Source organism: Rhea americana, unplaced genomic scaffold (assembly GCF_003343005.1).
Source record: "Rhea americana isolate MKP2758 unplaced genomic scaffold, rheAme1 scaffold_439, whole genome shotgun sequence".
NCBI lineage: Eukaryota > Metazoa > Chordata > Aves > Rheiformes > Rheidae > Rhea > Rhea americana.
This window is the reverse complement of record NW_028186578.1, coordinates 35,565-50,009: the sequence shown is the minus strand read 5'-3', so window position 1 is coordinate 50,009 and position 14,445 is coordinate 35,565. Positions and strand designations below refer to the sequence as shown.

General features: G+C 65.5%; 1 protein-coding gene across 2 annotated transcripts; it reads right to left on the bottom strand.

Annotated features, from left to right (window-relative positions):
• Positions 1-2,050: 2,050 nt before the first annotated feature.
• On the bottom strand, positions 2,051-11,366 carry SESN2 (sestrin 2). 2 transcript variants are annotated; one of them, XM_085315750.1, is made up of 11 exons: positions 11,179-11,366; positions 7,842-7,907; positions 7,104-7,301; positions 6,399-6,581; positions 5,956-6,165; positions 5,363-5,513; positions 5,049-5,164; positions 4,450-4,640; positions 3,547-3,691; positions 3,242-3,373; positions 2,051-3,125 (listed from the first exon to the last, which is right to left on the bottom strand). In XM_085315750.1, the coding sequence occupies exons 1-10, from the start codon at positions 11,362-11,364 to the stop codon at positions 3,287-3,289; spliced, it is 1,533 nt and encodes a 510-aa protein (XP_085171876.1). In that variant the 5' UTR covers positions 11,365-11,366; the 3' UTR covers positions 2,051-3,125; positions 3,242-3,286. The 2 variants fall into 2 exon arrangements, with proteins under 2 accessions (XP_085171876.1, XP_085171875.1); XM_085315749.1 differs by having other exon boundaries at positions 2,051-3,373.
• Between the last annotated feature and the right edge of the window lie 3,079 nt (positions 11,367-14,445).

Genomic DNA, 14,445 nt, shown 5'->3' with positions numbered 1-14,445 from the left:
GGGGGGGGGTTGCAACGCGGCAAAAGCAAGGCTGTGGGGAGGGCTCGCAGCAGGGGCGCGGGGAGGTGCGGGGAGGGTTTGCGGCGGGGATGGGGGCCGAGCGCGCAGCCCGGCGGCAGCGGGAGCCCAGGCAGGCTTTGCAGCGGGGCTGGCACGGGGAGGCAGGCAGGGTGTGCAGCGCGGCTGCGGGGAGGGTTTGCAGCAAGAACACGGTGCAGCGGCCTTGCAGCAGCGATGCAGATCTGCTGCGGGTCTCCAGCGAGTGGCGCTGCCTAATCAGAAAACCCCAAACCCGCAGGCTGGAGCCGAGCCACGGTTCAGCGGGGACCAGCCTGGCCTGGCTGCGCGCAGTCCTAATCCAGCTCCCTCCTCGGCCATGGAAAATTTTCCTCTCGGCCCGGGCGCGGAGCCCGCTGCCGGGGGTTAGTCACAGCATCTCGGCTGCTCTGGCGTCTCGCCCCCCCCCCCCCCGCCGCCCCGCGCCCCCTCGAGCCCCCACGGACGCGGTTATCCCGGAGCTCCGGGCAAAATTCCCACCTCCGGATTTGGAGCCATCGCCGGCTCCTCGGGAGAGGCTCCAGCCCTGCAGCCCTTTGCACCCGGCGTCCAGGGCGCCCGCCCGACCACGCCGGCGCACGCGGCAGCCTGCCCCAAAGCGAGCCCCGGCGCTGCGAGCGCGGGGCAGCCGAGGGGAGCCCGCAGCACAGCCTCGGCCCGTGGGTTTCCTCCCTCGCGCGGGCACGTAGCAGCGACCGCTTTGCACGATTGCCCGCACCAGGCCAGGGCAGATTCAGGGCAGATTTTTCCCCGGGGAAATCGGCTCCGGCCCGGCTCGGCGGCAAAGCTCGCCGCCGGTCTCTGCAACGCCCTTTGGACTCCCACCAGCGTTAAAGCCCTCGTCGAGCAGAGCCCCTCGATTATTATTATTTTCCCATTGCATTGCTGCCTTTCAAATGCCGTTAACACATGCTTCTCAAATTGAGGGCAATTGCATGCAATTTTTTTTTTTTTTTTTTTTTTTGCACTGCACTTGAATCGTAACCATCAGCTACAGGTAGGGAGATGATTAACGCGGCTCCTGCCCTGAGAGACGACAATGAAAGCTGCCAATAAATTATACATGTGCCTACAAATTGCAGGCCTCAGCTAAATGCAGGGTAAGGAATTTATTAGTTTGTAATTGTGAACACCTGAAAAAAAAGGAAGCGGGTTAAATTGATACCATGACCCAGGCGATGAGTTAAGGGAGTCTCACAGAGCTGGCTCAGCCCCGAGGTATTTGATGCCGTGGCAGAAAGCTGGGGGAGGATGAAGAGGGCGACTGGTCCTCGCTGGCTGTCGGCATCCTTCGGGGTTGGGATGGGCATGGGAAATCCCAGCTCCGCCGGTACAAATCCTCGGTGGTTTTGTTTTAAATCCGCACAGGGACAAATAGGGAGAAAACGGGGCTTTCAAAGCCGTGGCACGGCCCAGCCTGATTTTTTTTTTTGCCGCCTGAAAGGACCTCTTCAGCTGGCAGATTTCTTCCACTCGAACAACGTTTCAGCTACCTCAAAGAGAGCCAAAAGGAGGCAGGAAAACCCCTCCTCGGACACGGGCTCCGCACCGGCTCGACCTTCACCTAACGATCGCCACCGATCCGCCGGACTGTTTCAGTTCCCTAAAAGAGGCGATTTTTTCCCCGTTCCGTTGGAAAGCCAGCGGGTGAAGCACCTCACTGCAGCTTCGCGGCATTCGCCCCTCCCCGGGGAGATGCTTCCCTGCCCCAAACCCTGGGGCTGCTCCTCGGGGGCCCCCCCGGCTCCCCCGGGTGCTCTCCCCCCAAGGGCTGCGCCAAGGCTGCAGCGGGGCACGCCGGAGCTCCCCCCGAGCCGGGGGGCCGCGCAGAAAGCGCGGCCGGGCGAAGGGAAAACGCCTCCGGAACACGTCTGCATCGAAACCTTCCCCTTCGCAGCCCCCCGCGACGCAGCCAGGGCGAGAGCTGCAGCCGGGCGATAAGGAGCGGCGCTCAGAGGCACCGGGAGAGGAAAGAGAGAAAAAAAAGAGAGACTTCATTTATTTATTTATTTATTCAAACAGCATCTGTAGCAAAGTCACGAGGGCATTTCCGTGCCCTGTTTGGGTAAATGCGCTCCCCAAAACATAGAAATAATTTAAGTAGAGCTATGGCTCAGCAGAGACAAACCAACAGTCATGCAGCAACGGGCGCTGCTGGGGGGTGCCCGGAGCCGGGGCTCCTGCGCCGCCCGCACCCTGCAAAACGCTCCAGCCCAGCGGGGTCGAGCTACCGCCGCCCCGCACCCTTCGGCCGGGAAGGTCGCCCTCCCCGCCTTACACCGCAGAACGGCCCCTTTCCGAGGAACAGACCCCCCGGAGGAAGGTTYTTCTGCCGGGGGTTTCTACCCCCGGAGAGCACGGGGAGGGAGCAAGGCCCTCCCCCAGCAGCACGCAGAGAGCAAGAAGAAAAGGAGATTTATCCAAGCTCTTCACAGTTATCTTCACAGTTTCACATCGTCACTCCGGTTCACACAGGTCGGGGGAGCGCGGGGAGCCCGTGCACCCCGAGCGGTGGCTCCCCCCTCTCCCCGCGGGGCTCTGGAGGATGGAGACCCCCCCCCCCCCGAGACCTGCCCCTGGCCGTCACCGGGGTGAAGTGGGGGGGAAAGGCAGCGTAAGACAGCCCGGCTGCTCCTACCCCCACCTCGCTTCTGCCCCGGCCCTGCTTCAAGAGGCACTTTGCGAGTCCTGAATTGCAAGGGGCTCGGCCAGGCAGGATGGTGCCCGCAGCCCAGCACCTCTTCCAGCACCAATCCAGGTGCTCAGGCCCCGGGGAGAAGGCGATTCCCCTCCAGAGATCTTTGGTACGAGCAGAGTCCTCCACGGCCTCGCCTCCCGGACGCGGCTCCGGCAGCTCCGCCTGAGCCCAGCGGGTCCGGGCAGCGGAGCCGCGGTGGCACCAGCAGCAGTCACCTTGGTTCGGCTTCATCCCGGGTCACCACGAAAGGCAAGGAGCAGCCGAGCAGCCCCATATCTGCCAAGCCCCGGAGCAGCAAGGGACTAGAGCTGCCCGGCGGGGTGCAGCGGGCACAGCTGGGCTCTTCACGGCTTCTTGGAGGTCCCCTCTCCTGGGATAAGGGGCAGAGGGAGGAGAAGTCCTCCCCTTTCTTTCCACATCTCCAGGCCCCTTAAGGCAGGAGACAACATTCCWGTGAAGTCTTTAAGGTGCCGGCTCCCCACTTACCTGCCCCCCGTGCCTGGGGCAGGAGAAGGAGGGAGCGAAGACCTGTCAGGTCATGTAGCGGGTGACRGCTCGCAGGGCATAGAGCAGAGCCGCCTGCATCCGAGCCTCCAGCAAGAGCAGGTTGACGTGCACCTATGATGCAAGGAGAGCAGGGTCAAGGCACAGCAGGGATGAGGGCAAGCTCAGCCCCTGGTCACCCTGGGGTGCAGGAGACACTGGGACAGGGAGGAGAGACCAGGTCACTGCCCACATCAGCTCCCCCAGATCAGCCTCCCGCTCCCAGGATGAGGGGAAGGGGGCGGCACCTTCTCTGAGTGCTTGAAGTGTCTCCAGAACTGCGTGTACATCCGTTTCGTCGTCTTYTCTGGGTAGCAGGCCACCGTCTTGATGTAGATTTTCAAGCTGCGCTCCAAGAGCTGGTTGACCTCCCCATAGTCGTAGTCATCATAGCTAGAAGAGAGAGGAGGGCATGTCACTCCAAGCACCACCTCTGCCAGCTGGTCTCTGCAACAGTGTTCACTACAACCCGTTCAAGCGAGGTCGCTCCTAGGGGAAGGGCATTACCAGCCAGGCTGCTTGTGAGCATGCTTGCTCACGCTCCGTGCTCCACCAGATCTATGCTATGTCCCATCTTCTGGCCTCCAGCAACGTTGTTCTTTCTTAGTCTTATCAACAACAACAGCCTCACTGAGGCTGGTGGCTGCTCTTTCTCTCACGGTGAGGATTAGGTTGGTTGGGCCTTCCCCGACCACAGTTCTTCAGCCAGACCCAAGGGTGAGAGCAGGTTGATAGCGCCCGCAAACATCCTTCCACACCCATGCCAATTGCCACACGCCACCCCCGCKGGCCTGGGGCTTATGCTCTCTAGAAAGGACAGAACTACCAGCAGGCTTCCCTCTCCTTTAGGGGTCTTAACTTTATCCTCTGGGCAAACACAGTCAATTTACCTTCACCCTAAAGAGCCTCTCCAAGCACCCCATTCCCCAAGTACAGGGCCCAGACACGGCCTCTCTAGGGGGATGGCGGCCGTGAGGGGCCACCAGGGAAGGAACATGGTGCACAGCAGCTTGGCTGCTGCCCCAGACCTGAACCAGGAACCTGCAGGATGGAGAGGCTCCTGGGCTTGTTCGGCAGGAGCTGATCGAGGGCACTGCCTGGCACAGAGAGCACAGGTTCCTGGCACAGTTCAAGGGTGCTCAGGGACCTACCGGATCCCAAAGACGCAGTGGACATAGTTCCAGATGGCCCTGCGGAGCATGGAGGTGTCCACACCACAGTGCATGGCGATGGTGTTGTATGTCAGGTTGTAGACCACCTGGAACTTCTCATCCAAGAGCTGCCCCACATCAGGATAGAGGCGGTTGATCAGTGAGTAGCCGTGGTCTTCCCAGGTGTAATCCTGCCAGGGAAAGGATGCTGGGATGAGGGCTCTATGGGCAAAACATAAGGTCCCTTGAGAGCCAAGGGACCTGAGTGCCTGCAGATCTCACGTCCTGCCCTTCTCTGGCCCGATGACTCCCTTTCCCATATTGCCAAGATCCACTTGACTGTTCATAGCTATCTGAACCACGCAGAGGCACCTTGGCCCAAACACCACTTCGGTGAAGGCTCCAGCCCAGTACCAGCCTGTCACCCTCCACGCCAGTGTTGTCCATGCAGCACTACAACCTTGGGAGCAGCCCTGCTGTGCCCCAGCCTGGCTGCCCRGTGGCTGCTGCTCACAGCAGCACCAGCCGTGACATACAGGACCTGTGCCACCCAGCCTTGTCACCTGCTCTCCAGCTGGCATGGGGCCCAGGGCACCCACCTGTGCRCGAAACGTGGGGGGCGCCTGCTCGCCCCGACGCGTGAAGTCTTTGTAGCCGAAGTCGGGGTCCTCCACGAAGCACAGGACGTTGGACTGCAGGGAGTGATCCGCAATATCTGTGGGACACCAGCAGAGCAGCCATGAGCAACGCGTCACAGGGCTGCCCYGGACAGTCCCAGCCCGGGCTGGAGGGCAGAGCCAGCCCCACGGCTGTCAGACCCAATCCTGCTCGGTGCTGGGTCTGTCCCTCCCCTCCCATCAGTCCAGGCCGTCACGGACCCTTCCCAGCCCGCCAYGTCCCTACATGTCCTCACCCGAGGGAGCAACCAGCAAGCTCTCAGTCTTCTCCAGCTCGAAGCGCGTGGCCATCTCCTCCTGCGTGACTCCCTCTTCCTCCAGCTGGCTTTCCTGCAGCAGCTTCATCCTCTCCATCAGCATCTCCACCTCCCGCATGGCATCTTTACCCTAGCAGAGGGAAAAGTCAACGCCGTCCGCAGCGCGGCGAGGTCGTGGAGGGCTCGCGAGCGCCGGGCCGCCCACACACAGCAGGGCAGAGCGCCGCTCGCTGCACGCCAGCAGCTCTGCTTTCACTTGGAGCCGTCCCAGGGCCGCTCCAAGAAAAGTTTGCCTCTGGGTTTGTCCTGCCCAGGCTCCAGCTGCTCCAGGTTTGTCCTGCTCAGATTCCAACTGCTCCAGCACCCTGGGGGCTGGGAAGAAGGCGCAGCCCTGCGCTGCTGGCTCTGGGGAGGACGCTATCACACAGCCTGCTCGTCCCGAAAGCATCCACAACATCCCAGTGAAAAGTCCTGGGGCAGTTCCCGGAGGAAGGCACCGTGACGTACTGTGGTGCCCCGCTGTGACCTCCCTCCCCACCCCATGCTCGCTGCAAAGCAAAGCCCCCGCTTACCCCAGAGCCCCCCACACCATCATCGGAGGCAGGGCTGCTGTCGCTGTGGGGCGAGGGGGGCCGGCAGCCGGTTCCCCCATCCTGCTCTGCCTCGGGGTTGATGCCACAGCCGAAGACGAAGGAGGCGAGTGAGTGGTAGTGGGTGAGGAGCACCAGCGCCTGCACCAGCTCTGCCAGGGACCAGCTATTCTCCCCCGTCTTCAGGAGAGCCTGAAAATGAGGCGCACACAGGGTTCAGCTCTGCAGAGAAGGAGAGGTCCCTCCATGCCCCCACGCACAGGGGACAAGTCACCTCTTCGCCAGCCACCCGGAGCAGCACAGCCCTGACCCCCATCTCAGAGACTCCCTCAAAGGGCTAACCCCTGGGGGCCCTGGAGGAAGCCCCCAAACTGGGGAGGGGGATTTGGGATTTCTAGATCCCTCGCAGCATCTCCAGCCCTCACCTCGATGTGCTCCTTGGTGATGAGCCAGGGCCGGTGCGCCAGGAGCTTGTTGATCTCGTTGAGGTTCCTCAGCTTTTGGGGGGCACAGTTCAGCCCCTGCAGCCACGCAGGGTTGCCCCCCACCTGCAGGAACTCTGCCATGTGCAGATCCACCAGGTAGGAGCACTGGTGCCGGGCTGCCGCCTGCGGGGAGAGGCACYATGTCAACCCACACACTGGGCAGGTGACCAGCCCTGCTACAAGCCCTTGGCGAAGCCAAAGCAGGGAACCACCTTGCCCGGGTTCCCCTAAAGGGTTTCCCCTAGGGCTGAAATGCCAAGCACGAGTCTTTGCTCCCTGCCATCAGGAGCAAAGCRGGTGCTGGGTACCCAGGCTAAGGGTGCTGGACCATGGGACAACCCAAAGAGCTCCAGTGGCCAATGCAGCTGCAATGACAAGCCACATGCCTGTGTTGTCCCCTGTGGCACATCAGGTGGGGAACTGGGTGACAGCGCACCCAGGACATTGCCTAAAGGGCATTCAGCTTTCATGCCAGCATGAACACAAGTCACAGCAGGGTACTCGTTTTCAGGGGAAGGCCTAAATCCCTTCCAATCTTTGGCCAAAACCTGAGCTGGGGTGATGGGAGACGTTCTGGGACCCACACATCCCCCCTGCCCTGGGGGACAACCCCTGTGGGGTCAGCCCCGGACCCATGGCCCTCACCATGATGGCGATGTAGTGGCGCTTATGGTAGGGCAGGGGCCCGTCCATGCGCAGCAGGAGGTACTGGGTCTTCCAGAAGCTGTTGAGATACTGAGGGTGCAGCCCCATGACCATGGCGATGTTGTCCACCCTGCCCGCCGAGACGAAGGCCTCGATGAAGAGCTGCCGCTGGCTGGACTCTACGCCTTCCCGCAGGATCTGCCGGACACGGGGAGGTGAGCCGGGAAGAGCTGCGGATCGCAGCCCCGCGYGCCGGCAGTCGCCACGGCTTCTGGAGCCGGCACCCGTCCCCATCGGAAAGCGGGGGAAAGCTACACCGAGGAAGGCGGCACAGGGCAGAAACAGCCCTGCCGGGGCGAGTGGGGAAACTGAGGCACAGGCAGGGCTGAAGTTCACCGTCGCAGGCAGGAGAAACGCTGGGGTCGCACCGGGCTCAGCACAGGTGGCTTCTCCCTCCATCCTACCACGCATCGCCCAGCACGGCGGGGTCAGCAAGCAGCCGGATTCGGRCACAAGCCCCCCCGGCACCCACAGCACCCACCGCAGGTCAGCCAGGGACCGCACGACCCGTCCCCATCCCCCCCGGGGCGGCAGGGACCAGCTACGGGAGCTTCCTCCCGCCCCGCAGAGCCACCTCCTCCGTGCCCTCCAGCCCGGCGCGCGGTGGAAGCGGCCGCCCCGTCCAGCGCGGAGGGGACGCGGCCGCCCAGGACACGCGAGCGCCGGCTCCGCTCTTACCTCTTCCACGGGGATGAAGGCGCTGGGGCCCCTTCCCAGCTGCCGGGGGATTTTGATTCCTCTGTCCTGGGAAGGAGAAAGAGGAAGGAAAAAAAAAAAAAAGTTTTAAACCCCGCTCCGAGGCCGCCCTGGGGGAACCGGGCGGGAGGAAGAGTTGCCGGAGTCTCTGCCGCGAGCGGAAAAGGTGACTCAGGCAGCGGCGCGCTGGGGACGGGGCCGGGGCGGGTGCCCGTCCCCCGCCCCCCCCCCGGCCCATGGAGCAACCTGCCCCAGGGAGTTGCGTCAGGCCGGGCGCCGGCGCCTGATGAAATCGGGCGCTCGCGTTGCACCGGAGCCCGGCCGGCGGCAAAGCCCCGGCGCACTGCGCGCCGCGCGAGCGGCCTCCGCTCCCTGCTCCGGTTTCGCTCCCGCCCCGGGGGTCTCCGTTTACCGCCAGCACCTCCGCGTGGAAAAGGAGAAATCGCAGCGCGGACGCTGACCCGGGGCAGCTCTCCGGGAGCGTTTAACGCTCCGACTGCAGCGCCGGACCCGGGGCAACTTGGGTCTCGTTTAGCAGCCTAAATCCAGCACCCCGGGGGGGGGGGCCAAAACACAGCCGCCAGCTGAGAAACACCCCCACCCAGCTTCTCCAAACCAGTGAACCCAGTTAAAAGAGAAACGAGCCACCAATTTTACTGCCAAACTCTGGACTCCAGATACAAAGTTCAGCTCCCTTTTTAACCCCATCACCCGCCGCAGCGCCGGGCTGCGTCCCGCAGCATCCCTCTACCTTGCAAGTCCGCGCTAGCGRAGGGGGAGATCCGGCGCCCGGGTCGCGGGAGCGCCCGCGCGTGCCCGGGGGCGCAGCCGGAGGGGAGGCACGCCGGGAGCGGYGTTAATCCCGGCGCGGGACCCTGCTCTCGGGGAAGGGGCTCCGAGACGACGGGACCTGCCCGAGGCCCCRCGGAGAGGAAGCTGCCGAGCAAAAACCAAAGCCACCTCAAAGCCGTCCCAGCTTCAGGTTTCGGCTCCAACTCTCCTCCTTCCAAAGGAACGCTCCAAAAAACCACCACAGGAATCCCCAACCTTACCAAAAAACCCCAAAGCTGGTTTGRGGCTGGGAGGAAAGAGCGCGCAAAAGGGCTGAAGCGCCCCGGGATCAGGGCAAGCGAAGCCGCGCGGGGCTGCAGGCGGCCGAGCCCGGCTCCGCTGCTCGAGCCAGCAACCCGCGCCCGACGCCGCGCCRGGGGAAGCACCACCTTCCTCTTCCCCCTTCCCCCAGACGCCTCCCAAGCACGCTCCGGATCTTCCCCGGGGCCCTCGGCAGGCCGGGCCCCCCCGAAACCCACGGCAGCGCTGGACACGCTCCTCCGGGCCAGGCGGCTCCTTCCAAGGGAGCCCGAAGGGCAGCGCTGCCCCCAACCCTGCTCTCGCCCCCGCGGGCCGGCGGCCGCGGCACATCCCGGATCTCCGGGCGGGAGAATCCTGCGGGGCCGGGGCGAAGCGCTGGCGAGCTGCCGGCGGAGCCCGGCCCCCCGCGCCGGCCCCACGGCAGCGGGCGGCTCTGCCACGTGCCGAGTCCCGGCGAGGCTCCGCGCCGGCGCCCGGCACCTGCTCGGCGACGCGGGACTGAGCTCGCGCGGCTCCGAGCGCGCCGGGGCCTCGGGATGCTCCGGCCGTGAGTCACGGCGGAAGCGAGACCGGAGTGACAGCAGGGAAGAGGCTCGCGTGGCTGCTCGAGCCGCGCCGGTGCCTCTTCTCCAGCAGCCTCTGACTCACGTCTAACGAACCGGGGGCAAAGGAGGTTTCTTTGGCCTCCAGGAGCCTCCTCAAGAGGGAAAAAAAAAACCCAAAAAAACAAAAAAAAACAAAACAAAAACAGGCAAACAAGCCCACGGCGCCCAAACGGCAGAGGTGCAAAGCGGGAGCGCAGGCGAGGCCGCCGGCCGCGGTGACAGCCCAGGGTGACCCTTGAAGGTGCATTTTAATCACTGCTCAGCGCCCGTCCGGGACGATTAACCCTCTCCGCGCTGCCCAAAGGTGTCACCTCCCGCCGCGGGGGAAACCGAGGCACGGAGCRGGGCTCCGGCCCGGCCACGCTGCTGCCCAGGATCGGTGCGGCACGCGGGGAACGGGAGGTTTCTGGCCTCCAACGGAGCCGGCGCAGGAAGGAGTTAACGGCCTCGCCGGGGCGGGAGGGYGCGCGCGTGCCAAGCGGCGAGCCCGGGCGCTTGTGCCAGCGCTTAGTCAGGTGTTAGAAAATCGTCCCCGATAAGGAAAGGCCAAAACAACCAACCAACCTCGCAGCTATCCAGCCAAGCTGGTTTATTMCTCCCGGCCTTGCTCCTTCCAAAAAAAAATAATAGCAGGGGACCGGCCCGGTGACGCGCAGCCGGAGCACAGCCGGGTTTTGGCGCCGGTGACGCGCGAAGGCCAGCGGCACGGTCACCCGCCAGGCCCGGGCCCCGGCCCCCGCCGCGCTCGCCCCGGAGCGGGAAGCGGGTGCTGCAGGCTGCGGAGGCGGCCGCGCCGCCGCGGAGGGCGCCGGGCTGCCCGAGCCCACCCTGCCTTCAGCCTTAACCGGTTTCAGGGACAAAAGCGGAGCTCCCGGTGCATGAGGCTCTTGGAACCACCCCGGCATCACTGAGGACCCAAAATCAGGTGCTTTCACACCAGGTGGAAGCGTCCCGGGCTGCCAGCGGACAAGGTCTGGCCCGTCCCAGCCGCCGCCGCGCTCCCCAGCGGGGAAACGCTCTCCGCAGCCGGCTCCAGAGTGCCCACCGCASGCTCACTTCATGCCCGGGCAAGCACTGGAGCGGCTCCGGGCAGCGCTGCRGTTGGGGTGTCTCCGGGATGAGCTCCTTGCCGCTGCCCCGGGGYTCCAGCCCCCGTCCGTGCCCAGCACTAACCTTCCCAGCTGCAGCACAGGGATCCGTGGAGCCGCTAACTCACAGCGGGCAACATCTAACTTTTCAGGGCAGCCCGCAGGCCGCTGCGGGAAGCTATCGGACTCCAACAGCGAAGGTGCCGGAGCAGAGGGCCCCCGAGCTCGGGGCGCATCGCTCAGCGGCCAGGGCACAGCGGGCCACGCTCTCGCCCTGCCCCGAAACCCGCTCCCAGGCTGCGCCGCCGGCACCGGCGATACCACCTGCGTCGCCGAGCCGCGAGCTCTGCGCAGCCCTCGGCGGGCTGAGAACTCCCAGCTCAGCTCAGCTCAGCTCACAAGGGCGGCGAGGCAGCGCGTAAAGGGATGGGGTCACCACCACCCCGACGGGCCCCTGCTTGTCCCCGAGCGACCCACCCCCCCGGGGGGCACCCCTGACACCCCCCCCGACGGGGCGGGCAGGCGCCCCCTTACCTGGGCGCCGYGCAGGGCCCCGCAGCCCCGGTACCCCGCGAGCCGCGGGGGGCAGCACTGCGAGCCCGCCACCAGCATGGCGGCGCCGGGGGGGGGCTCTAGAACCGCCCTCCAGATCCAGAACCGCCCCGCGGCTCTAGAACGCCCCCGGGTTCTAGAGCCGCGCGGCGCCCGCGGTTCTTTCATAGCGCGGCCGCAGGGGGGGGTGGGGTGGGAACCCAGCCTGGCCCCGCCCCGAGCCCCGCTCGGCCAATGGCGTCTCTGGAGGCGGGGCCGCGGCGCGCCCGCCCGCCAATAGCGGGCGGCGGCGCAGGGGCTGCTGGGGGTTGTAGTCCCCGCAGCCAGGCCGCGCCGCCCGCGCCCCTCCTGCCTTCCCGCGGGCGCCTCGGGGTTCCCTCCGCCTCGCCCGCGAGGCAGCGGCGATCCGGAGCCGCTCTCCCCCGGCCCAGCGCCGCTGCAGCGCGCTGCCGGCCCTGCCGAGGGAGGCGAGGGTGGGAGCTGGGCCCCGTTCCCGGGCCAGCCGTGCGGCCCTCGGCTGGCACCCGCGCCCCAGCTTTGCACCGAGCGGTTCAGYCCTTAGGTGCGGGGGCAAAACTGCCCCCAAAAGAGCTGCCTTCCCCTCCGCAGGGGGGTTCCGGCCTTGCATCCCAGCGGCGCCAGCTCCCCTCCATTTGAATAACAAGTGCCCGCTGCAATAAAAGAAGGGGGGGAAAAAAAGAGGCCCCAGACAGCAGCGCTGATAACAATCTGGTGCTGCTTGACAGCCCGCACGCGGCAAAGTCCAGCAAGCAGAAGTCGCTGCACAAACAACTCAGGTTTTGCCTGGCAACAGCCTCCTCCRGCTCCGATCCTGAGCGGCCGCCAATTAGGCGAACATGTCTTTGCACCTCGGCGCAGCCGTGCTGGGCGGCGCGCCGCGGCGGCACCACGAGCCCGGAGCTCCGCGCGCCGCCGACTGCCTTCCCCCTTCCCTGTAGCACCGAGGGCTATTTTTAGCCGCGTTTCGCAAGCTGAGCTGCGCTGCTCCGGCTCGACACGGCTTTGGGGCACYGCGCGGCACCCGGACGTCTCCGCCGGCCCCGGCGCCGTCGGCTCCCTGCAGCACCTGCCTCCCCGCGCGCCCTGGGCACGCGGAGGTTCCCAGCGGGGGCTGCGTTCACACTTGTGCTATTTGAGCAGAACGGGAGCTTTTTAGCTCCCTTTTTGTAACTGCATCCGATGTGAAGGGGAGGCAGAGGSAAAGCCTGGAAGGGGAACCTCCCTGCAAACYCTGCAGTAACCGYGCGCACCCCCACGAAGGCAGCAGCRTTTCACAGGGTAAAAAGAGCTCGAGGAAGCTCCCGAGCGGAGCCCGTCTCGGATCCCCAAGCCACAGCAACCTCATGCTCCCCAAACATTTATCATCAGCCCAGGGGAGTTATCGGTTCTGGATTTACCCCCGTTGCCCCCGCCTGTGCAGGGGCAGCTCCCCTGCGTTCGTTAACACCAACGCAGGCTCGGAGACCTGGGGCCGAAGCCCCTCCCGGCTCGCGCGCCCGGCTCGGCTCTTTGCCAGGAGCCCGGAGCGACAGCTTGCGGAGCAGCTGGGCCTTTGAGGCCGCGGCGGCGATSAGCACGAGGCCCAGCGCCGGGAGGCCCCCGGCTCCGCGGCGCCCCGTGCAAAGCCGCCGGCGGGGCGGGACGCAGCCCCGTTAACGAGCACCTGCATCGCCGCCACGGCGGCCCCGGGGTGCCAGGCAGGGGAGYGGGGTCCTCTCCTGCATCGGCTCTTCCCCCAAACCCCTCTTCTGCCCCAGTGACAGTGCAGAATTCACGCAAAGAAAGAGGGAAGAATGGGGAAAACGGGTTAAAAAGCCTGGAAGCACAACCCCAAATGGGCAGGAGATGGAAGGTGAAGCTGTAACTCCTGGGGGGACCCGACTAGCAGGACCAGGAGGCTCTGTCGGGTCTCGGCATCTAAGCGCAGGAGCGGGATGGCGGGGAGGAAACTCGGCCCCGGGCGGGGGCAGCGCGGCTGCGTGCCCAGCTGGGCCCCCGCYGCAGCGATTTACACCCGCTCGGTCCTGCCCAGTCGCCTGCTCTCGGCCCCCACCAGCCCGAGACCCACGGCGGCTTCCACAGCCGCAGGGGCTGCTCTCCGGGCCCCTTCTGCCCTGGCACCCGCGACCAGGGAGCCCGGCGTAAGTGCCCCCCGCTCCTGGCAGCGCGAAGGCCCCRGATCTGCCTTGCGGGAGCCGCGATGCTGCGCTGGCCCCCTGCCAGCACCGAGGCTGCAGCAACCCGAGGCCGCAAGCCGGGGATTTGCTGTCCGAACCCATCAGCTTGGAGCCGAAGAGCCTTCTCTCGCCCTGCAGGAAAGACAACGGGGTTATGGACGGTGCAAGCAGAGCAGAGCGGGGGGTGCCGCTCTTCTCGCCCTCTCTGCCAGCTCGGGMGGGACAGGCTGAGACGAGCCGGGGGACACCGGCACGGCATCAGGCCACGGGACAGCRACGGGAGCGACGGGGCTGGAGCTGCCGCTGCTGCTCGGCGGGCGACCGCACTCAGCGCGACACGGACACACGGACCATCCCCAGCTGTCAAACGTTTCCCGAGAGTGGCACGAAGGGGAGTTTCTCCCCCTTTTTGCCTACGCTGCGCAAATCGCAGCGTTTAGCAACGTGCTGCGATGCCCTGCTGCACAGCAAGGCCTGGGGCACCAAGCAGCCCCCTCCACCGCAGCGGACAGTACCAAATATTTAAGATGAAAATATCCCATCAGAAGACATCAAAGGCTATGCCAGAAGGACAGAGTCGCCCCAGAGCCTCCAGCCCGCACCGCGGCCCCGGGTGCAGCGGAGGGGAAGAAAGGGCCGCGCGAGGCCAGGCGGCTGCGGGGAYGAGCAGTGCACTCGCTCGGCAATAAGGAGCAGCACGCGATCCCCCATCTGCTCCGCAGCCCCGGCTGAGCCGTCGCTGGCCRATTAGAGGCACGCGGCCGGTTACCTGCAGCCTCAGCACTTTTCCTGGCCTGTTTGCAATGCTCCTTCCCACGTACCAGCCGGCTCGGGCTGTCAGCAGCTTCTCCCCTCTCTCGACAGAAGCCTGGCAAAAGGAGATGACCTGCCGCCACCTCTTAGCTGCAAGGGGCTTGTGCCCTCCGTGCTCAGCGCTGGCCCTGGGGGTCTCTCTCTCCCCCTTTCACCCAGGGGTGGTGGTGCCACAGGAGATGCAAGGGGCTCATTGCCGCGGCTCGATGTTCCCCACGCCTCTTTGGTGATTTGCAAC